General features: G+C 37.6%; 1 protein-coding gene across 4 annotated transcripts; it reads left to right on the top strand.

Annotated features, from left to right (window-relative positions):
* Positions 1-825: 825 nt before the first annotated feature.
* LOC121239109 lies at positions 826-24,769 on the top strand. Of its 4 annotated transcripts, XM_041136248.1 has the most exons (7): positions 826-940; positions 1,021-1,142; positions 6,754-6,864; positions 8,750-8,860; positions 9,085-9,175; positions 9,531-9,600; positions 23,867-24,769. In XM_041136248.1, exons 2-6 carry the CDS (start codon positions 1,094-1,096, stop codon positions 9,559-9,561), a joined length of 393 nt encoding a protein of 130 aa, XP_040992182.1. In that variant the 5' UTR covers positions 826-940; positions 1,021-1,093; the 3' UTR covers positions 9,562-9,600; positions 23,867-24,769. The 4 variants fall into 4 exon arrangements, with proteins under 4 accessions (XP_040992182.1, XP_040992197.1, XP_040992205.1 ...); XM_041136263.1 differs by lacking the exon at positions 826-940 and having other exon boundaries at positions 952-1,142; positions 8,810-8,860; XM_041136271.1 differs by lacking the exon at positions 826-940 and having other exon boundaries at positions 952-1,142; positions 6,781-6,864; positions 8,810-8,860; positions 23,867-24,758.
* Positions 24,770-25,084: the final 315 nt, after the last annotated feature.

The following is a 25,084-nucleotide window of genomic DNA, read 5'->3' on the forward strand; positions in this document are numbered from 1 at the left end:
TATATATATATATATATATATATATATATATATTGGTAGTATGAGGACCGGGGTTGATTACAATTAATTGAGTGATAATTTGAGAGTATTTAATTTGTATATTTTTCCCTTTTATTTTCTGCCATCTCATGGTTTGATCATTGCATTTAGTTTAACCTCGAGCCCGCTATAAGAGTAATGATGATAAGAATACAATATATATATATATATATTTATAAATACTCCATTTAATTTGAATGGAAGACGACTGCGTAAAACTTAGAATTAGATACTATGATCACATTGAGATGTTGTAAAATAAATTGTAAAATATTAATAACATAGTATACATATGCTTTTAGATTACGTTTGATTAAAAATAATCCATAAAGATCAATATTTATACGAATATTGAATACTATATATATAAAGTACAGTATATATATATATATATTATATAGTCTATAATTAAAATTAATAAGAATAGTATTACAACACGATCGAGTAGTACCCTACAAAATCAAGTAGAAAGGAAGAACTTGTACTTTGCTTAATGATTACTGAATGGGTTTGGAACCACGTACGCACTTTATTCTCTCTCTCACACACAATTATATTCCTCGATCCTCGATCCTCGATCCATATAGCTGGACAGCATCGTATTCTTCACCACCTTCTCAAGGCAGATATATATTTGGGATTCGATTTATTCGATTCACAAAAAGAAATTTTATCCATAAGTTAGTATTCACTTTCGCAACTTATTTATAATTTTTTTTTATCTTAAGATATAGAGTGTGTGATAATAAATAGTAATTGATGAGAATAATTTTTTTATCACAAAAATATAGTAAAAATAAATTAAGATGGTTAGATTACACTTTTTTTATAATAAAATTTGTTATAATTCGACATCTTACCCCAAATAGCTAGTTATAGTAGACGTGCATGACATCAGTTTGTAAGCTTTAGTACTTTTTTTGGTTTTTTAACAGCAAGTTAGTTCTCTTCATGTGAGAATAAATTAAAACTTCTGTTCAGGTTCCGAATCGATCTCAACCAACCTTCGCCGCATTTCTTCGTTGAGAAGGAGGCCGATTCTACGGAAAGAGAGATGAGTTATGACAACCAGCAACATCCAGCTCCAAATAGTTTTCATGAAGGTACGAGTTTTGGCTCCTCGATTGACAGTAGTGGAATATATTTGTTTGTACGGTTAAAATAGATACTATTGAGAGGGATATATATTTCTAATATTATAATATGACGTTACTACTTGTAGGCGGATATCGAAAGAATGCGTATTATCCCAATTCTGGCGTTGATCTTCCTGACCAAGGTACGTGCTTTAGCTCTTGGATCATGTTAGCTAGCTAGCTGTTTATAAACTAGGTTGTGCGTGCGATGACAAGTCTAGCTGTATATGCATGTTGTTTAATGGTAATTATTGTACGTTGATAGTGGTTATTTGTTTAATATATCCAATTAATATGGTAATACTTGTAGGGGACAGTTGCCCTCCACCGGAATACCCACAGCAAGGAAATCCTTCCCAAGCTGGTGCTCGGCCTGATCCCCTTGATGGAGGTAGGTATTTTGGCTTTCGCAATTTCTACTGCTGGGAGGTTAGTTGATAAATATATATTTACATTGATGGGGTTATGATGTGTTCAATCCGATCCATGGCAATACTAGTTGGGCATAATTCGAAGGATGCACGTACTACTCCACCTGGTAGCCCTACCCACAGTCGCCTTCCTGCACAGGGATACCCGCAGCAAGTTGGCAATTCGAAGGATGCAGTACTACGTCCTCCACCTCCCCCCGATCAAGGTAGCTGTTTTGATTTTCGAAATTTTCAGTACGTACTAATATATTGGTAGTTGGAAATTTGGTAGGTTGTGTACGTAGTAGCGATCTTGAGAATTTCTTGTTGAAAGATATATAATTATTATTGATGCTTGTAACTCTCATTTAGTCCTTGAAGGTCGAACCTCGTACGTACGTCCTGATCATCATCATCAAGGTTGGTGTTTTGGCTCTAGTAATAATATTTTCTTCCATCAATCGATCGGTATTTTATTGTTGTTGTTGTAGTTGTAAAACTAGCAAGACTACTTATGAGTGATGGCGAGGTTTCGTCACTACAAGAAAAACAGATTTTTGTGATCAATTTATTGTAACTAAAAGACTATTCGCAACCAATTTTAGTAACAAATAGTTATTTCGCTGAAATTAACTAGTCACAAAAGTTCGTTTTTTCTTGTAGTGTGTTCTTTGATGAGGTTGTTTGTTTAGTTCAATAATAATGGTGGTAGGGAACCCAATAGATCACGATCTTCCTAGCTAGCTCCAAGGTGGCGTAACGACGATCCCCGTAGCAAGGAAAAATTCATCACCATGAAGGTGGTGTTTCTAGCTAGCTAGTACTTGATGATCAAATGACGTTCTTGAAATTTCTGCATGGGTTTTTTACTACTAGTATTTAGTTACTTATAAATTTAGTTGTGCAAACGATGGGTTTTTTCTTGTTCAAATAACGAAACTATTATCGAGGGCAATACCTGTTTAATTAGCACAACTGTATTAACCTTGTTATGGACGTGTTTCACCATCACTGCCTCACAATCACCTGTAACCAAAGAGCAAGACGGCTTGGGAGTTTGAGAGAATGCCTCTGATGCCTAAGTCAGTGATAAAAAATAACTCTTTAATACCAAAGAATCAGATGGTCTTTACGTACCTGGGTTCTCCTCTTATATAGAGCTTTTGAACTGTTCTGTTGTTAAATGATAATAGACATGTCTATTATTCAAATTCAGACATGGAGATGAGGGTTCATCCTCTAATGAATTCGAATGATAACCGTTTTTATCCCTTGCCACCACCGTTGAATAGTTATCTAGTCGATATGGGTTATGGGTTGAACTCTCTTGATATCGAGCTGGGCTTTAGGCAGTGAGATAGGCTTCGTGTTTGAGTAAGGGCCCAAACCCATGTGGGACTAATCGGTCTGAACTCCAGTTACCTCGTCAAGTCTCATTACACATGGCATGATGGGACTTGAATTCATTTCACTTTTCGAGGTGCTTGTCAGGGCGTCATTTCGCATTTGCACCCTGTGTACCTCAACCGTCAACTTTTATTTAAGACTCTTGGGGTCTTGTTTTCCCTCCTCTCTTGAACTTTTTGCTCTTTCGCATTTCTTGCTAACTTCCTGGGTTCTTGCCTTTTGTCTGGACAATATTTCATTTTTCTCGTGATTTCTCTCATTCATTCATGGCTTCTTCTTCTAAAGGCAAAGTCGTGGCTTCTGCTCGCGGCCCTTCACCACCCCGCGACTCCTCTCCTCAAGTCGTGGGTCGTCAATGGTCCTCGAATGTCTCCTCTCGCGAACTTGAGAATGCTCGAAACAACTTCAACATTCCCGATTATGTTCATATGAAGGTACCTACTCAAAACTAGAAGCTTATCGATGTGAAAGGTATGGTCATTTCCATTGTTCTTTATCCTGCCATGTTCATTATGGGGCTTTGATTGCCCTTTGTGCAGCTAGTCTATGACGTGTTAGACGTCTTAGGGCTTGCCCCCGCCCAATTGGTGCCCAACGCCTAGAGAATCTTGATGGCCTATTGCATTTTGTGGCGAAGGGTATTAGAGCCTGTGGGTGATGAGTATCCTGACTTTTGGAGGGGAATATTTGTAGTTTTAGATCCCGTAGTAAATTGGTTGAATTAGAGCCTAAGTATTCTCATGCAAAAGGCTAGGGAAACAAATTTTTCTTTCTCTCTAGTTTGAGTTGGGAATTTCTTGTTGATAAAGCTCCTAGTTAGGAGTTTACCATTAGGGCTTGTTGGTCCCATGTTCTCGATGAGGATGACTTTAAGGTCCTTTTTTCCCCTCATGAGGAGGCACATGTGCAATTAGTAAAGGCTTGGGCCCAGGATCATCCCCAGTCATGCTTTTCGGATGTGATTTTAAATCCTAGCAATATTGAGAGGTTTTTTATGGTTCCTAGTCAAGCCCACATATCAGGCTATGAGTTTTTGAGTGCCCCCTCGTTGGCGGGTGATTTAAATAGGAAAACCCATCATAGTGCCGGTGGGCAAAAGAAGAGAAAACTTAAGAGGGCACGTATTTCTCCTCATTCAGATGAGTCTATCTCATCTAGGTGCGATTCCTCACCTCCTCCCCCGTTGAGTGGAGGTATTAAGTCAGCTACTCCTTAGGTGCAACCGAGCAGAGTGGCACCCCAGACGAGTGGAAGTGTCAAGTTGGCGGTTCCTCAGGAGAATTCGAGCAAAATGACCACCTTCGCTAGTGGAAGTGTCAGTTGGGGCTCCTCGGGAGCAACCGAGCAAAGTGACCATCTTCGCAACTCCACCAACCCTTTCCTTGGATGATGTGATGGCTTTAGCCGATGAGGATCTTGAAGCCATAATTGTGGGGGAGGTTGCTGTCGAAGCTCCTGCTTAGTGCTTTCAGTGCCTTCATCTACAGTTGCGGACTTCCAATCCTTCAAGGCTCCTCTACTTACAGTATCTTTATCTCCACCTGTCATTGCTCAGTCCTTTGATGTTCTCGCGGAATCTCCATGGGTGGAACATGTCGAGAAGATTGTAGCAGTGCCTTTATCTCCACCGATCACTTCCCACTCCTTCGATGTTCCCACAAACTCTCCATGGGCGGGACATGTCGAGGAGGCAACAGCAGTGCCTAGCTCGCCCCTTGCTTCGACAATTTCTTGCGAAGTTACCTCGATTTGCCTTTTGTGTTCCTAGCAGTTTTTCTTGCGAGTGGGAGTAGGATTTTGATTCCTTCTCCACCATTTAGAATTTCTCCTAGAGGGGATGACGAACCATCCTTGATTGCTCCTAAGGAGGACTTTCGAATTAATCAAGCACCTCTTCATTTGGATGATGCTGAAGTGCGCTCGGGTCCACGTTGATGCTCCTGCCGGCATTCCTTCATTTGTTCCTCCCAGACCGACTGAGGGAGCTTCTCCTCGGGAACATTTTGCTAACATCTCTTTCAAAGCCTTCAATTCGAGAGGTTCTTCTAGTTCTCTCCCATTGAGCTCCTCGCCATTCCCACGTGCTCGCCGTGTAGAAGCTTTCAACTCCACTATTCAACATCTCAAAAGAAATTTTGCATCAGTAATTTCTTTGTACTCATTTTTCCTTTCTGTATGCTTGTTCATCAGTTCTGATTTTTTTTATTAGGGGGTTGACCGCCTTGTTGCCGACTTGGTAGAAGATAGGTTGCAACTTGAAGAGGAGAATCAGTCCATACATACCTTCATCGGTTAGGCTTATAATGCTGTTTGCACAACTCGTGTCGAGAAGAATCAAATGGCCAGTGAGTTGTCCCAATTGGAAGCTCGTTCCCACATGGCTGATGGCGAACTGGCTGCACTCCATGCCCAAGTTGATTCACTTCAGGAAGTGTTGGCAAGTTCTGCTGCAGATGCCATCATTATCATTAAGAAATGACAATGATTGGGAGGGAGTGAGCTAAATGACCTTGCCACTCACCTAAACCAGGCGAAGACGGTTGAACAGGAGCCAGATGACTTGGCTGCTCGCCTTCACCAAGTAGAAGTAGTCGTACAAGAACGAGATGACTTGGCCACCTAGGTGGAGACCTTTGTCAAAGAATGAGATGAACTGGTTACTCGAGCAGAGATTACTTTGAAAGAGCGAGATGACTTGGTCGCCAATTTTGATTGAGCGAAGGCAGAGCTTGAAGAGTTAAAGAAAACCAAGTCTGATTATGCCTCTAGCCTGGTTTCTCTTGAAAGAAGGGGTGAAAGCTGAGGCTGAGAAGAAATTGATTGAGGTGAAAAGCCACCTCAAAGATAGTAACCGTCAGTATCTTTAACTCAATGAAGTTGTTGAGTCCGCCAAAAAGAAGATTTTCCTTCTTTTGGCGATTTGTAGTTGTACTTGTAAAACCAGGTTATGCAACTACGAGTTTTTAGTTAATGATAATTATTAATACAAATTGGTTTATTTGTCTAAAAGGGTTATAATACTTGTAGGGCATCGGAAGGTTTGTACTCTTGTAAATGGGTATCCTGACATGCACGGTTACCTTTTACTTATTCGTGTTCATGATCTTGTCAAGCCTAGTGGAACCAAATTGTCCCTCGGAGCCAACAAAGTTTTAAAAAAAAATCAACTTTTGCCCCCAAAAAGATTTTTTTATGGTTCTCCACCTGCCTGTAGGTACGTGCTTTTGGCTTTTAAGTTCCTACAAATGATAATTGTAATTAAATTAGGTTGTTTCAAAATTTAAATCAAAATGTAGTATAAAAGGGGTTTTTATATATACCTTTCAATCAAAAGTTGGCATATCATATTTTTCATCATAATTAAAATATATTCACTCACACACAGTTAGAACTAAAACCAACTAGTGTAGCTGCTGGCTCGTACTTGAATCCAACAAGTTCTAGTGAACTTTGGCAGTTGGAGATCACCTGCTGTGAGATTTCAGTGAACTCTGGCAACTTCTTGAAGTCGCGGCCACCTCCCTAAGTAACTGCCAGAATAGTGGCTAAGAAACCTCTTTGAATTAATTAGCATTAGAGTTCTTAAGATTAACATTATAGTTCTAAAGAGTTCTAAAGAGTTTAATTTGGTGTGATTTAGTTTATTGAGAATTGGTAGGATCATGGCGCGATGGGTAGAATCATAATATTTTTGTTGTTGAATGAAACTATGTATCATTGATGGTGATAATTGTTCAATTCATGAATGGTAATACTTGTAGTGCATTTGGATTGCGTTTGTCCTCCAGTTGGGAATGATGTCCAACGTCAAACTTCACCAGGAAACCTACATCAAGGAAAACCTTCGACTGATGTTCCTTCTTTGGATAAAGGTAGGTGTTTAGGCTATCGAAAATTTCACTTCCAGTAGACTAGTAGTTTTAAATTGGATTGTTCAGTGTTGAAAATTTCATGCTTTATTTAAGGATAATTATCGCTAATGCATGTTATACTCCGTTTGAAGGTCCTAATTTATTGATCAAGTATGAGTTTTGGCCCTCGTGTTTTGTACTAGTGGTAATTGTTGAAAAGCTAGGTTGTGTAATGTTGAGGTTTAATTTTTCTTTAATGATAGTTATTGTTGATGGGGTTTGTATGAATATAATCCTTAATTTATTAGTATTTGCAGGTCCTAATTTTCATGATCAAGATATGAGTTAGTTCTACTTGTAAAACCAGGTCATGTAACTATGAGTTTTTGTTCTTAATTGAATGATAATTATTAATACTGATTAGGTTATTTGGTTAAAATAGTGATAATACTCGGAAGGCATTGGAAGGATTCTCCTCCACCCAGATACCCTAGCGTCCAAGGTTTACCTTTTACCCATTCGTGTTCATGATCTTGTCAAGCTTGCAGACAGGAGGAACCAAATCTTCCTTTGGGACACCAGAATTTTTTATAAAAATCAACTTTTGTCCCAAAAACAAATGTACATATAGTTTTGCACCTGCTTGCAGGTATGTGATTTTGGCTTTCAAGCATAGTTTTCAATTTCTTTCTATTCTGTCATTTTGGTATGTATTTTTCAATATGGTGCAATACCTAATATACTATACCTCCTCATTCCTTGTTGTTCCAAACTCCAGCGCGATTAAGCCATTACGGTCAAATTCCGACCATTCCAACCAAAATCGACATTTTGGGCCCTATTGCATTCTGAACATTTTTAATAGCTATTTTATAATTTTTTTTTTAATTTGGATGGAATATTTATAGATTTTAAATCTATAAGGCATTTAATTAAATCTAAAATATACTTATATAATTTTAATTTGGTTCCTCCTGTCTGCAAGCTTGTGATATTTTTAATATTATATTTTGACACTAATATCTCTATTTTTTTTAATATTCTCAATGTATACTCATTTTATAAATAGTCAATTCTTCCATAGTATATATATATATATATATATATATATATATATATATGTATGTATGTATATGTTAGTTAATCCCGAACCTATACATTGAAAGACAATGGTATCGAAATATTTTGTTCTAGTACTTAAACCTGAATGATCGCCAAACAGAATTTAAGACATTGCTTTCAAGTTCCTACAAATGGTAGTTGTTATTAAATTAGCTTGTTTAAAAATTTTAAATCAAAATGTCGTGTAAAATGGGGTTTTTAATCATATTTTTCATCATCAAAATGTGATTCTGATGAATTAACTTCTTGAAATGGCGGCCACCACCCTAAGTAGCTATTCGAATAGTGACTAAAAAACTTCTTTGAATTAATTAGCATTAGAGATTTAAAGAGTTTATGGTTCATATTTAGGGATTTAGAATCTTCTTTCTAAGAGATTAAATTGGTGTGATTTAGTTTAATGTAGAATTGGTAGAATCATAGTCTTTTTGTTGCTCAACAAAATTATGTATAATTGATGGTGAAAGATGTTCAATTCATGAATGGTAATACTTGTAGCGCATTCCGACGAACTCTGGAAACTTCTTGAAGTACCACCCCATAGTGACTAAAAGCTCTCTTACATTTGTAGGATTAACATTATAGTTCTAAAGAGTTTGTGGTTCAAATTTCAGGGATTTAGAATCTTCCATTTTAAAAAAATTTAATTTGGTGTGATTTAGTTTATTGTAGAATTGGTAGAATCATGGCGCGATGGGTAGAATCATAATCTTTTTGTTGTTGGATGAAACTATGTATTATTGATGGTGATAGTTGTTCGATTCAGCAATGGTAATACTTGTAGTGCATTTTGATTGTGCTTTTCCTCCAGCTTGGAAAGTTGTCCAAGGTCAAACATCACCAGGAAACCTGCAGGAAGAAAAACCTTCGACAGATGTTCCTTCTTTGAATAAAGGTAGGTGTTTAGGCTTTCAAAAATCTCACTTCTAGTAGGCTTGTAGTTGTAAATTGGATTTTTCAGTGATGAAAATTTCATATTTTATTAATGGATAATTATTTCATGTTTTGGTACTTGTATTTTGTACTAGTGGTAGTTGTTGTAAAGCTAGGTTGTGTTATGTTGACTTTTAATTTTCTTTAATGATAGTTATTATTTATTTAATATGATGATATGAACAGTTGTACAGGTTCTGCAAGATTCTTCGGGTCCAGTCGGGGGCTCTGTCCCAGGTTTCCCTCCTAAGAAGGAGGCCAACTGCATTAGAAAATGGTCTCTCTCTCTCATCCTTCCACAACAAATATTTAAATGCAAAAAAGAAAAACACACATTAACTCTCATACTGTGATGGCAGTTTGTACTTGGTCCAAATGGATTTATTTATTTATATATTTTTGTGTATATGAGTTTCCAAACTAGTGTAGCATTAAGCTGCATATACTATATGTGTGTGTGTGTGTTGTCCTCTAAAATGTGAACAAATATGGGTCACTGATATAGCATTGTTGGCTTTGATTAGGATGGATTATTAATAATTAAGATGTGTTGTTATGAATTAAAATTAAATATTTAACTAATTAATATGATGATTTGATAAAATTGACACATTGGTATTTGCTTTTTGCAGTCTAGCAGCACTTTCACCATGTTGTGGTTGATCTTGACAAGAACATCCTTCGGTCAGCTATCTAGCCATGGTAATGATTTATTAATTCATAATTGCTCTATCAAGGAGCATTATACAAGCATTTCATGTGTACATGTTAAAACTTAAGTACTGATGCAATGGGAGATGTAAGGATATGAGTTAAGGAATATTAAACCCAAAACGATCTAGAATCCACTAGAAAAATAGACCAAGTAGTTAAAATCCCAATGATCTTTCTCCACAATTTTATTTTTGGACTGACAAAGGCAACGAAGATTTAGATAAGCCCCTTTTTACTTGAGTATTCAGTAATGATGTTGAACTAGCTACGTTTATGGAAGTAAGTGGGAAAGGATCGTTGGTTTGATTCGTAATGGGGGTTATTTTTATTGTAATATTTTATTGTCTTTGATTACTTGCTATAGAAAATGTAGGGTTTGTAAGAGTGTTCCAATAGCCCTTCTCCCCTATGGAACACAAACTCGAACTCGAACTTCATGTTATCACATACATCTGTTTAGGTAATTGATTGCTTGGGGAGACTTTTCTCAACAGTGCTCCGCAATGGGTGGGATTCTCTTTTTTGGTAGGTTTTATGTCATTTTCGCTAGGGGGTGCCCATGGTGGCACCCACCCCCATCCGATGACTATGTCATCGATGGGGACGGCAAATGCGAGTGATTGAAGGAAGATTCCGTACGTCCAAGCAGTGGCTATCCATGCAGCGCCACACTCTTTCGAACTCCTGATGTAGTATCCTGTGGACATTGATGGTGAACCGGGTTTTGTGTTTACAGAGACAAAGATGTCCAAGCCAGTAGAGGATTTCTGGTTTGCCCTCGTTCTGAAGTTTTTGCATTCACATCCACCCATTGATAATATACGCCTATCTATCATCAAAACATGGGGTTTTCTTGATGTCCCAACGATTAGTGTTATGGATAAGTATCATGTTATGGTGCAGTTGAGGAATCAGCGAGACTTAGTGCATGGCTTGGCATGTGAAGGTCGTATGATTGAAAGTTGTGCCTTTCATTTATTCAATTGGAATAAGGATTTTGAACTATCCACGGAATCACCGCTTACGACTCAATGGATTTTCCTACCTGGTCTGCCATTGTAAATATATCGTACCGACTGTCTTTAGATTTTGGCAACACGTTTTGGACAGTTTTGTAGATTGATAATGCTACCCTTAATAGAACATAGGCATTAGGGGCACGAATGTGTGTTGATGTTGATATATCTGAGGAGCCAGTTCAAGGTTTTCCCATTGTGGTTGTGGCAAACAAGAAGATTTGGCAGGAGGCCAAATATGAAAAATAGAGCTTCTATTGTAAGAAGTGCCATTGGCAAGGGCACACTTTTGTGGTCTATCGAGCATGGATGAAACGCCAGGAAGGGGGACAGGAGAATACCAGGTAGAATGTGAAGAAGATATGAAAAGAAAAAAAATAAAAAAAGACAAGGCGAATGATGTGGATACAATGTTGGAGAATGTTGAGACGGAGGGGGTGGATAATGAGACATCTTTTCCAGAGGTCCAGTTAGCTGAAGGTCAACCCTCTAATTCGAAAACAAAAGATGATGGAGAGATTGAAGGGGACAAGGTGTTTGAAGGATCAAGGGTGGAGATGAACCATGGGGATGTAAAGTTGGGTAATGATGTGCATGAATATAAGGTTTGTGAGAATGTTGGATGTGTAGAGGGTCCACAAAATGATATGACTATCGCAGGTGGTATGAAGGAGAAGGAGTCTAGCAGTTTTCCTTTTGTACAGCTTGAAGAAGTTTTTTTACTTGAAGCATATCCTTTGAATAATATGAGTCATGAGGAGGTGGATAGCAGCAAGTGGGTTACAGTCACGGAGCTCTTGGAAATGGAGAGTAGGTGGCTGCATCCTCGCTTGCATGAAAGAGGAGTACAGTCTTGCAGTTTTAGCCAAGGAAAAAGGTTATGACACAGAGTCTATTATCCACTCTACAATGGCACAACTAAAAGAAACTTTGAATCTCAGAGTGTGTCAATCCAATGAGTGTCTATCCGACCAAACAAACTGAATTTATGATTGACTCAATTCTTGTATGGAACATAAGGGGGTTAGGCAGGTGTCGGAAAAAATTAAAAAGTCCGGTGAGGAAAAATCATGTGGTAGTGGTGGCAATTTCGGAACCTTTTGCAGTGGAAAATCAAATGCCTAAGTTGGCGAGTTTTTTGGATTTTAAGCATTTTTGTTGTAAAGGAGTAGGGGAAGCTTTGGTTGTTTTGGAGAGAAGAAGTGGTCTTTGATATGGTGAATATGTCTGGCCAACTTTTAACATGTTGGTTCACTCTGGACAACAAACGATTATTGGTCACTTTTGTGTATGCAAAATGCAATCAAGTTGAGCGCAGGGAATTATGGAAAGAGCTCGAAGATTCCCGAACTGATGAGCATATGTGGTTAGTTGTGTGGGATTTTAACACTATTCAGGAGGATGGAGAGAGGATTGGAGGTAATCCTAGGCCTTTATCATCTATGGAGGAATTTAATACATATTTGGAAATTTGTAGATTGGTGGAGATGGCGCTCCAAGGAAAAAGCATGTCCTGGTGCAATGGTCAAGAGGGAGGTTCTCGGTGTTGGGCGAGGTTTGATCGACCAGTCCCCAATGTAGCTTGTACTAATCTTTTTGGCTCTGCACGTTTAGAGTATCTAGTAAGGAAAACTTCGAATCACTGCCCAACGTTTTTAAATCTAGATAGACCTATGATTTCTTATGGGCTAACCTCATTTAGATTCCATAGTATGTATTGTATTTATGACAAGTTTTTTTCTTGTGTGGAGGGGGTATGGCAACAACCGGAAGCTACCAAGCGGCTGGTGAAATTAGCAGCGAAGTTAAAGAAGACCAAGATTGCGTTGAGAGCTTTGAACCAGCAAATCTTTGGTCATGTGGATCATACTATTAAGTCTCTTAAGGAAAGGCTGGAGGTGCTTAAGCACCAGCTACAAATGGAATACTTGCAGGAGGCGGAAACAGATTATCTAGTGACCAAAGTTGAGCTAGGCGTATGGGAAACGAGCAACATGCTTTGCCAAGAGCCTACAGAGGGAGAGGTTAAAGAGATTGTCTTCTCAATACCAAAACATAGTGCTCTTGGGCCAGAAGGTTTCGATTCAGATTTCTATAGGTCCTTTTGGGATTTGATCAAGGATGATGTGGTAAAGGTTGCTAAGGACTTTTTTAATGGTGCTTCTTTACCAAGGTTTTATACTCCCTCTTTCATTGTGCTTATTCCGAAAGTGAATGACCCAAGGAATGGCTATTCCGAAAGTGACTGCTAATGCGGATGATTTAGGGAAGATTTCGTGCATCCAAGCAGTGGCTATCCATGCGGTGCCACCCTTTTTCAATCTCCTGATGTGGTATCCTGTGGACATTGATGATGAACCCAGTTTTGTGTTTACAGAGACAGAGATGCCTAAGGCTATAGAGGATTTCCAATTTGCCCTGGTTCTGAAGTTTTTGCGTTTAGATCCACCCATTGATAATATACGCCTATCTATCATAAAAACATAGGGTTTCCTTGATGTCCCAACGATTAGTGTTATGGATGAGTATCATGTTCTGGTGCAATTGGGAATGAGCAAGACTTAGTGCATGGCCTGGCACATGGAGGTCATATGATTGAAAGTTGTGCCTTTCATTTATTCAGTTGGAATTAGGATTTTGACCAATCTACAGAGTCACTGCTTACGACCTAATGGATTTTTCTATCTGGTCTGCCATTGCAAATGTATCGTATTGACTGTCTTTAGATTTTGGCAACACATTTGAGATGATTTTTGGGGACTGATAATGTTACGCTTAATAGAACACGGGCGTCAGGGGCACAAATGTGCGTTGAGAATGATCTATCTGAGGAGCCAGTTTAGGGTTTTCCCATTGTGGTTGTGGCAAACAAGAAGATTTGGCATGAGGCCAAATATGAAAATAGAGCTTCTATTGTACGGAGTGTCATTGGCAAGGGGACACTTTTGTGACCTGTCGAGCAGGGATGACACGCTAAGAAGGGGGACAGGAGAATACTATGCAGAATGTGAAGAAGATATGGATAGAAAAAAAAATCAAAAAGACAAGGCAAATTATGTAGATACTGTTTTGGAGAATGTTGAGCCTGAGGGGGTGGATAACAAGACATCTTTTCCAGAGGTCCAGTTGGCCGAGGGACAACCCTCTAATTCCAAAACAAAGGATGATGGGGAGATTGAGGGAGACAAGGTGTTTGAAGGATCAAGTCTGGAGATGAACCATGGGATGCAAAGTTGGGTAATGATGTGCAGGAATATACGGTCTGTGAGAATGTTGGATGTATAGAGGGTCCCTAGAATGATATGGCAGTAGCGGGTGGTATGAAGGATAAAGAGTCTGGCGGTCTTCCATTTGTATAGCTTGAAGACGTTTTTCTATTTGACGCAGATCCTTTGAATAATATGAGTCATGAGGAGGTGGATAGCAACCAATGGGATACAATCACGGAGCTCTTGGAAATGGAGAGCAGGTGGTTGCCTCCTTGCTTGCATGGTGCAGGTCCAACTGATGTACTAAATGAATGTGTTTCTGAGAAAGAGGAGGAGTACAGTCTTGCAGTTTTAGCCAAGGAAAAAGGTTATGACTCAGAGTCTGATATCCACTCCACGTTGGACTAAAAGAAAATTTGAATCCTATAGTACGTCAATCCCAGCGGGTGTCTACCTAACCAAACAAACTGAATTAATGATTGACACAATTCTTGTACGGAACATTATGGGGTTTGGTAGGTATCAGAAAAAATTAAAAAGTCTGGTAAGGAAAAATCATGTGGTAGTGGTGGCAATTTTGGAACCTTTTGCTGTGAAAAGTCAAATGTTGAAACTTGCAAGTTTTTTGGATTTAAGCATTTTTGTTGTAATAAGTAATGGGGAGGGAGCTTTGGTTGTTTTGGAGAGAATAATTAGTCTTTGATATGGTGAATATGTCTACTAGCCTTTAACAAGTTGGTTCACTCCGGACAACAAACAATTACTGGCCACTTTTGTGTATGCAAAATGCACTCAAGTTGAGTGCAGGGAATTATGGAAAGAGCTCGAACATTCCCGAACTGATGAGCATCCAGGGTTAGTTGTGGGGGGTTTTAACGCTATCCGGGAGGATGGGGAGAGGATTGGAGGTAATCCTAGGCCTTTATCGTCGATGAAGGAATTTAATACATGTTTGGATAATTGTTGTTGATTGGTAGAGATGGCATTCCAAGGAAGAAGCATGTCCTGGTGCAATGGTCAAGAGGTATGTTCTCGGCATTGGGCGAGGCTTGATTGGGCAGTCTCCAATGTAGTTTTTACTAATCTCTTTGCTATGCACGTTTAGAGTAGCCAGTGCGAAAAACTTCAGATGACTGCCCAATGGCTTTGCATCTAGAGATACCTATGATTTCTTATAGGCGAACCCCATTTAGATTCCATAGTATGTGGTGTACCCATGATAAGTTGTTTTCTTGTGTGGATGAGGTATGACAGCAATCGGAAGCTACCAAGGGGCTGGTGAAATTAGCAGCGAAGTTAAAGAAGACCAAGATTACGTTGATAACTTTGAACCAGCAAATCTTTGGTCATGTGGATCATACTATTAAGTCGCTTGAGGAGAGGCTGGAGGTACTTGAGCACCAGTTACAAACAAAATACTCGCAGGAGCTAGAAATCGATTACCTAGTGACCAAAGTTGAGCTAGGCGTATGGGAAACAAGGGAGGGGATTCGTTTGGCACAAAAAGCAAAGAAGAAGTGGTTACTAAAAGGGGACCACTATTCTTCCATGCTATTGTCAATCAAAGGCGGAAGGCTTATACTATTTCTTTCATGCAGCTTGAAGATGGGACGGTTTTGGATTATCCTGTTGCAGTTCATCAAGGTGCTACCAGTTATTTTCAAGAATTCCTTACGAGTTCTCCCGATTTAGAACAAGCTGATTTATCATCTTTTGTGGATAAAGTGGTCACGGATGTTGAAAACAACATACTTTGCCAAGAGCCTACAAAGGAAGAGGTTAAAGAGATTGTCTTCTCAATATTGAAACATAGTGCTCCTAGGCCGAACGGTTTCAGTTCAGGTTTATGTATATCCTTTTGGAATTTGATCAAGGATGATGTGGTAGAGGCTGCTAGGGACTTTTTTAATGGTGCTTCTTTACCAAGGTTTTATACTCCCTCTTTCATTGTGCTTATTCCAAAAGTGAAGGACCTAAAGAGTGGCTATTCTGAAAGTGACGACTAATCCAGGTGATTCTGGGAAGATTTTGTACGTCCAGTTAGTGGCAATGCATGCAGCACCACCCTCTTTCAAACTCCTGATGCGGTATCCTGTGGACATTGATGGTGAACCAGGTTTTGTGTTTACAGAGACGGAGATGTCCAAAGCCGCAAAGGATTTTTTATTTGCCCTCGTCCTGAAGTTTTTGTGTTCACATCGACCCATTGATAATATATGCCTATCTATCATAAAAACATGGGGTTTTCTTGATGTCCCAACGATTAGTGCTATGGATGAGTATCATGTTCTGGTGTAGTTGAGGAATGAGCGAGACTTAGTGCATGGCCTAGCACGTGAAGGTCGTATGGTCGAAAGTTGTGCCTTTAATTTATTCAGATGGAATAATGATTTTGAACTATCTACAGAGTCACCGTTTACGACTCAATGGATTTTCCTGCCTGGTCTACCATTGCCTATGTATCGTACCAACTGTCTTAGATTTTGGTGACATGTTTTGGACAATTTTTAGGGACTAATAATGCAATGCTTAATAGAACACAGGTGTCAAGGGCACAAATGTGCATTGAGGTTGATCTATTTGAGGAGCCAGTTCAGGGTTTTCCCATTGTGGTTACGACAAAGATGAAGATTTGGCAGGAGATCAAATATAAAAACAGAGCTTCTATTGTACGAAGTGCCATCGGCAAGGACACACTTCTGTGGTCTGTGGGCTAGAATGAAATGCCAAGAAGGAGGACAGAAGGATACCAGGCAGAATGTGAAGAAGATATAGATAGTAAATTTTCAAAAAGACAAGGCGAATGATGTGGATACAGCATTGGAGAACAAGACATCCTTTCCAGAGGTCCAGTTGGCCAAGGGTCAACCCTCTAATTCCAAAACAGATGATGATGGGGAGATTGAAGGGTACTCTTATACTGAAAATATCTGTAAGTGCACAAAATCGTAACAAGTAGTAAAATATTTTAAAGAAAGTAAATATCAAACCCACAAAGATTAATTATGCTATTGATTACTGAAATTTACTAAATTAATTACTATTTGAAAAATCAAATTTTAAAAAATAGATTACCTAAATTAAACTGAAGAAAAGACTATTAAAATCAAGATTTTAAAGATAATAAGAATAGATCTAGAGTGTTTGATTTCACTTAGCGAATATCACATAATTTATTCTTCCTTGTTATAGAATTCCAATTATCCCAAGTTGATGATAAAAATTTCTGAACTATTCAATATTTTATCTTGAACAATATTAAAAATATCTCCAATTAATAATTTCATATCTCTATATGAATTTAATTAGTTGAAAATTCTTTAATTTTTTTGGATTTTTCTTAAAAGTCACACTAATCGTGGTAAAATATCTCTACTTTTGCTCAATTAATGGTGCTTAATCCTAGAGCTCTAATCACAAATCACCTCTCGGTTTCGTTGCGATTCAATAGATCGAACAATAATTAGCTAGAAAATTACAAGTATTAAGAACAAGGAATAAATACTCAATCATGGAAATATTGAAAATAAAATAACTTAGAATATGAATTGTGTGTTCAATACTAGACTACATCGAAACTCTAGAAAATAAAATTAGCTCATAATGAATTGAAAAAAAAAAGAATAAAATTAATATTCTTCGCTGGAGTAAGTTGATGAAACATGCGGCTCTCACTTCTGTCCTCCAGATCCACCTCCTTGAAAGAAACTTAAAGAATAATATCTGGACAATTAGACTCTAAAACTCAAACTCTTCTCCCAATTTCATACTAATGGTATGCTTATATAGGGTAGAAAATAAACCCTAACGTTTTCATGATTCCCGCCTAAAAAATGCCTAATTGTTAGGACTTATATTGGCAATCTCGTACGCTCTTCAGAAGTCAGAATTTAAAAATCCTTATTAGAGAAAAGTTGTCACCCTGTAAGATAGCTTTCCAACCCATTAAAAATTGCACTAATCAGATATGTTAGTAGAGAGTTATGATCAAAACACTAAAGTATATCTAGGTTATCTCCTAGTGCATTTCGAGCTTGGACTTCTTGTGGATTCCCTTTATGATTTCTTTCTCTTTTTCTTGATCCAAATTACTCTCAAACTTTTTTCTATTTGTTGTCCATGATTTTATTTAGGTTGGTCTTTTAAGTATGTCGTTTAGACTGGTCACTCAATCTAACCTCTCGGAGCCTTGTTGCCAAGTCTGGTCGTCATTAGGTCTGCTCGCCAAAATCTATTCATTCCTTTGAATTCAAGAAAATAAAGAAAAATATATAGAAATAAAATAAAATCAATAGAATTGAAGGAAAACACTTTTCATAAATAAAAGAGTAATAAAAATCATACTTATCAAATACTCCCAAACTTAAGTTTTGCTAGCCCTCGAGCAAAAAAAAAAAAAAACAATTAAAATAAGTATTGGTTTGATTCATAAAATTTATTGCCTCAAAAATTGCCTAAAGTTTATAATTCAAATGAATCATTAAAAATCAACCAAGTCCAAAAATTAATTCAACACTCAATTCCACCGCATTATTCATCCTCACATTCATGCATACCTATCATTCTCACTTCATCATTAGCTCCCCGGATTGTTTTATGCAAACAAGTAAATAAATAACAGATCTCTAAAAACTTCATAGGTTTGCTTTTCAAATCATTCTCCACTAATATAGAACAGAAATTATCACCAAGAATCAATAGATCTTTATTAAGCTTGTAATGTAAGGTTAGGGTGAGGGCTACAAAGAAAAGATAAGATTCAAACAAAAAAAAATAACTTAAGTTTAAACACCAACTGAACAATAGAGCATTTTCACTTCTAACACGAACATCTCTTCTCAATCATTATGAATCTCTCAACATACCTCTCTTTATTGTACTTTCAAGTATCTCTCTCTTTACCCATCTATTTGGTAGGTCGGACTTTCTTTCTTTTTTTTTTTTCGAAATAAACCATATATTTTCAACTGCCTTTTGTGCATGACTCTCGTCGGCCTTTTCTTGTCGGCCACAGAGTAGCCGAGTTGACTTTTCACACCCCCAACTTATGATTTTGATAATATGGCTATAATTAACTTTACTTATCGACCTTCTACCTCTCTTGTGAGTCTGTGAAAAATCTGTGACTTTTTACAGACTTTCATGCTCTTGTGAGTCTATGACTTAATGTAAACATAGTTCTCTTGAAAGGTAAAAAAATCGGTATTTAAATTCAAACAGGGTAGGGAATATGAGGTTTACAAGGGAAAAAATATAAGACCAAAATATAATTCAATAAAACTCAAAGGAGTGACTAGGGATAAAGATATTAATTAGATAAGTTTGAAAGGTTCAATCAGTCCAAAGAATGCCTTAATCATTTTTCCAATAATATTTTGTCTAAAATTTCGCCTTAAGTGTAATCAAACAAGTTCTAGAGTAAGTTGAGACCATACAAATATACAATATTCACATGAAATTTCTCTAGGTATGCAAAACAATTAATGATCATGATAAGCATTCATTGAATATAGAAAATATTAAATTAAGCAAGATCAAGTAAAGAATTAACAACTAGACTTAAGCAATGAGAATTTTTACCAAAAATTATAATCAATTTCAATCATATTCTTATCATAGGCTTTTTATTCATCACACCATACTGTTTTTATTACTATTTTTTTAAATAAATAAAATAATTTCATTTCTCCCAAACTTAAATATCACATTGTTCTCAATGGGAAAGAGGAAGAAAAACAAAACAAGGGAATAAGAAAATATAAGAGATGCTCCCCTGGTTTTTTACATGTTCTTCCAATTGAATATCCTCCTTGAAGGTGAAGTCATGTACCCTTTGAAGATCTCTCTGACCTCTTCATTCTTTAAATTTGATGAAAGCGGTTTGACTTCAAGCTTGGTTGGTTCCTTACTTGGAGATGTTGGCCGAGATGAGTTTAGCTATTCCACTTTCGATTTTATTGAAGGAGGAAAGGATGGTACAGCTTCCAAATATCTCTTACACTCCCAAATCTCTTCATCTTCAGATTCAATAGACATAGAGTGAGTAAGACATACCTCAAGTGATAGCTTTGAAAATTCATCTCCATAAGTCTTGTCAGCCATGACCATATCTTGGTTGCTTTTTTGAAAACAAGAATGTACCTCGAAAGGAAATTTCATAGATTTAAATACATCAAAAGTGACTTGCTCCACTCTGAACCTCAAAATAAGTTTTCCTTGCTGAACATCAATTAAGGTTCTCCTCGTCGCAAGGAAAAGTTGGCACAATATCAAATAGATCTCCTTGTCCTCCTCCATATCGAGAGCAATGATGTCGGCCGGGAAGATGAGCTTATCAATTTTTACTAATACATCCTCAATGAGTCCTCTTGGATATTTAAAAGATTTGTCAACCAACCGTAGAGAGATGGTGGTCAGCTTTGCTTCAGCAAAACCTAGTTTCCTGAAAATAGAGAGAGACATTAGATTAATACTTACCCCTAATTCACATAAAGATTTATCAAAATAGGAATTTCCTATAGTGTAAGGGATAGTGAAACTCCCTCGGATCTTTCAACTTAGGAGGCCACTTCTTTTGTAAAATTGCACTGCTCTTCTCGGTCAGCATTACAGTCTGATGCTCCTCCAACTTCCACTTGTTTGATAATATATCCTTAAAAATTTTTGCATATTTAGGCATTTGTTTTAAAGTTTCAATGAGAGGAATATTGATATGCAGTTGATTAAATATACTCAGAAATTTAAAGAACTGATTATAAATCTTTTCTTAATCTTTGCGGAAAATGAATTGATGGATCATAAATTGAAGGAGAGTAAGTTTCAGATATAAACTCCTTGGATTTCTTGGATTTTGCAGCCCTTTTATTCTCCTTAGTCTTCTCAACTTGCTAGTCGGCTGCATCCCGCTCTGCTTTTTTCACCTCGGACTCAGCTTCCTTCATCTCAGACTCCACATTTTTAGCAGCTTCTACATCTCACTCGGTACTTACTGTATGTGGGTGGTCATATGTCCCCCCCCCCCCCCCACTTCTCAATGTTATGGCTTTGACATGTTCTTTTGGATTGATCACAGTGTTGCTTGGTAAAGTCTCTACTATCCACTTGGTAAACATATTTGAGAGCTGACCGGTTTGCGCCTCAAGATTGCGGATTGAAGCCGAGTTGTTTTGGCTCATCATATCAGTCTTTTGCATATACTGCATAAACATATCCTCAAGTGTTGATTTCTTCTCTTGTTGTAGAAACTGTTGAGATGGTCTAGCCGACCTTTGATTATTGCTCCATGAAAAGTTTGAGTGATTTCTCCAATCGGGAATGAACACGTATGACTGGGTTAATTGGGTTTTTCTTTTAAAAGTGCTTGATGGCTTTGGTTTTTCGCATGAGTTTTGCTACTTGGTAGCGGAGTTTGTGCAATCTCCTTGGTTTTCGGTCATGATGAATGGAACCTATGAAGGCTTTTTCCAACCATCTAGGGGGTTACGGAAAGGGGATCCTTTATCTCTCTATTTATTTATTTTGATGGAGGAAACTTTATCTCGCCTTTTAAGAAGGCAGTTTGAAGCAGGGAAGATTGGCAGGTTTTATCATTCGATGGGGGCCCTGTTGATTTCTTGTTTACTCTACGCAGATGATCTTTTGGTGATTGATAATGGAGAGAAAAGGTCTATGAGAATGCTCATGAAAACGCTGGGAATTTATGAGAAATGGTCAAGCAAGATTATTAGCAAAGAGAAGTCGGCTATTTTTCCTTCTAAGCACATGAATTTGGCAAGGAAATGTGGGCTTTTTAGGGTTCTGGGTTTTGTGGAAGGAAGTTTTCCTATGACTTATTTGGGTGTGCTTCTAGTAACTGGCAGACTTAAGGCTAGAATACTAGAGCCTCTTGTTGCTCAAGTTCGTAATAAGGTGGCGGGTTGGAAGTATAAGCTGTTATCACAAGGGGATAGACTTATCCTTTTGAAACATGTCCTCACTTCCATGTCTACTCAATTATTAGTAGTCCTAGATCTGCTGAAGGTGGTCTTCAAGAAATTAAATTCTCTCCTCTTTACTTTTTTTTTTTGGGAGAAATAAATGGTCAGGCGAAAATGAAGTGATGTGCTTGGTCCAATCTTTGTATACCTGTGCAGGAGGAAGGTTTGGGGTTACGAGACCTTGCTAAGATACAACGGGCTCTGCACATGAAATTTGCATGGCATCTAATGTCAATTGATAATATTTGGACAAGGTTTTTCAGAGCCAAGTATGTGAAGAAGGGACACCTCATGCTAGCTTCAATGTCAGTCGCGTGTTCTCGATTTTGGAAGTCGGTTCTCAAGGTTCTTCCTAAAGTTTGGGACAATGTGCATCTGAAAGTGAGTGAGGGTAAAGCTTCCTTTTGGTATGATTGATGGTTGTTAGATGGTCCCCTTTGTAGTCAAGTCAACATTGTTCCTAACCCTCTTCTTCAAATTAGGGAATGTTGGATTGATAATGCATGGAATTATGATTTATTAGAGGAGCTTGTTGGCAGCGATATGGCAAAGGTTATTATACGGAAAGTTATAGTAAGGAGAGAGGGACCTGGTACTTTTATATGGAAACCTACCACAAATGGCCTTTTCTCGATAGCTAGTGTGTGGGAACTCATTCGGGTGAACAGAGAATTGATTTAGGGGATGGACTAGTTTTGGCATCCAGTCTTGCCAAAGAAGGTAACGGTCAGTATGTGGCAGGCAAGGTTTCATTGCCTACCTGTGGATAACAGAGTGCAAGCACATGGTATCCGTTTAGCGTCAAAATGTGATTGTTGTGTTCAACATCATGTGGAAACAATTGACCATGTTCTTAGCACGGGGGAGTTTGCACAAAAAATTTGGTCTCAAGCGACAATGGTTCTGGGGGTTTCGTGCATACAGATGGGGACGTAGTGGGCATGTGTTTCACATTGGGAAGCTTGTGCTAGAAAATCCTTGCAACAGGGCATTCTCATCAGCCTAATCCCAAGTCTAATCACTTGCAGGTTGTGTTATCAACGGTTTAATGCTCGCATGGAGGGCCAGCTGGAGATGGTAGTAAAAGTTTGGTTGTCCATTAAACATTGGCTTTAGCGGCTATCTGAGGGCTACATGCCAACTTTGATTCACCTTCAATATTAGTTGGCTTAAACTTAACCAATTGGCAATTGAATTGCTTGATGATTATGAAGTTTTCAACGATGATAAATCATGGTTTTTGTTTCTCATTGAAACATGATTCATCATACAAGAGCCTCCAATATTGATTTTAGGGTATCAAGCAACTAAGTAAGATATGTATCTGCAAAAGCTTACATTATTTCAAGTACAACTCTAATGACATGCATTGGTATTGAAATCTGCAATTACAACTCTAAATTTCTTAGATCTGACCCTTCCATGCACCCCACCTTGTATGATAAATGGCAACGCATGTAGTAAAAATAACTAACTTTGCTCAGTGATTGCATGGTGGGGTGGATGGTGACACTTGTACATATGAGTTAGCAATGTTAGTTATTTTTATTGCAAGTGTAGATTAGTATAATTCTTTGTATATAAAAGGCCTCATCTTGTACAAATCATATACATCGAGCAATAGAAAAGTTTCTTCCAACCTTTATTGCTTTCTTGATTTTCTCCCTAGTTTCTTACTTGATAGCTCGGTAGCAATCATCTTTGGGTACTAATTGGATCATATGTTCTTCACTTTCTCCTCATGGTATCCGATCAATCTGATCACCATTGATGATGTTTTCTTCCTCTACGTATATTCTTAACCCTATAGATGATTCTTCGAGTTCCTACTATCTCAATAATGCAGAGAATCCTAGAATCATTTTGGTTACACAACCTTTGACTGGGGATAATTACCGCACACGGTGCCAATTGATGCGAATTGCTTTGAGATCCATGAACTAACTCTGCTTAATCGATGGCAATCTCACTTTACTAACCGATTTATCTGATCTTGCATATAATGCTTGGTTACGATGTAATGAAATGGTGTTTTCATGGATACTCAACTCAGTGTCATAGGAAATAGAGGCCAATTGCATCTATATAGAAACAACAAGAGAACTTTGGTGTGATTTGTAGCAACGTTACTTACAAACTATTTCCCCAAGAATATTTCAAGTCCAAAAGGAAGTTTGTGAGTTGGTTCAATACGATATCATTGTAAGGGCCTATTTTACTTGATTAAAGACTCTTTAGGATGAATCAATGAATTATATTGCTTTACCTCGTTGTGGTTGTAGAACAAATTGTACTTGCTTGAAAACTGTGCTTGAATACAGACAATGAGAGTATGTGATGCATCTTTTAATAGAACTTAAATGATATTTTTACACATGTTCGAAGCTTAGATTCTTTTGATAGACCCATTTCCTAATATAAACAAAGTGTTGTGCTTAATCTTGCAAGAAGAAAGACATTTTGGTATTCACCTTAATGGTAGAATTGTGAATCTTGACTCTACTACTTCGACCTCTACAACTTAACAACATAGTTCTCAAAAAAATATCTCAAGAAACAAGTTTTCTTCAAAACCAAAGCCATAATATATAGTAATTGTGGTATGACGGGTCATACAAAGGAGAAATGTTACAAGCTTCATAGATATCCTTCAGGTTATAAGCCTATGAGACCTAGGTTTAACTCAGTCAATGGTAATTCTTTCGATGCTATTTCACAAGAGCCACAAAACTTGTGAGGCACCTAATTACCGTTTCCTCAAGAACAGTGCCAACAACTTCTCATCATAATATGGTTCACCCTCATTACATAAATCTTCTAATAAATCAGCTATGATTCACCAAGTAGGAACAACCCAGCCAAATCCTCAATCATTCTTCAATCAATAAGGTATATTACACTTTTCTCATCATTTTTATTGCAACTAAGTTTGATTATTTTACTTCATTAAGCAATAAAGTTGACACAACCCTTTGATACACCTTGGATCATTGATATTGGTGCAACTAATCATATGGTCAATTCTGTTTCTTTTTTTAGGTCTTTTTCATATGTTCATTCTACTTTTGTGACACTTCCTAATGGTCACAAAGTCAGTGTTACACACATAGTCATAGTCAAGATTTCTAATTCTTTAACCTTGACTAATCATTTTCATTATTTTTACCATCTGTTTTTAAACATTCCAAGAGTCTAATTCGGCAAGGTGATGTTAATTTCTGGTATAATAATTGGCTAGGAGATAGTGCTATCTTTGAGACACAAGAGGTGA

This window comes from Juglans microcarpa x Juglans regia, chromosome 1D (genome assembly GCF_004785595.1).
Source record: "Juglans microcarpa x Juglans regia isolate MS1-56 chromosome 1D, Jm3101_v1.0, whole genome shotgun sequence".
In the NCBI taxonomy this organism is placed as follows: Eukaryota; Viridiplantae; Streptophyta; class Magnoliopsida; order Fagales; family Juglandaceae; genus Juglans; species Juglans microcarpa x Juglans regia.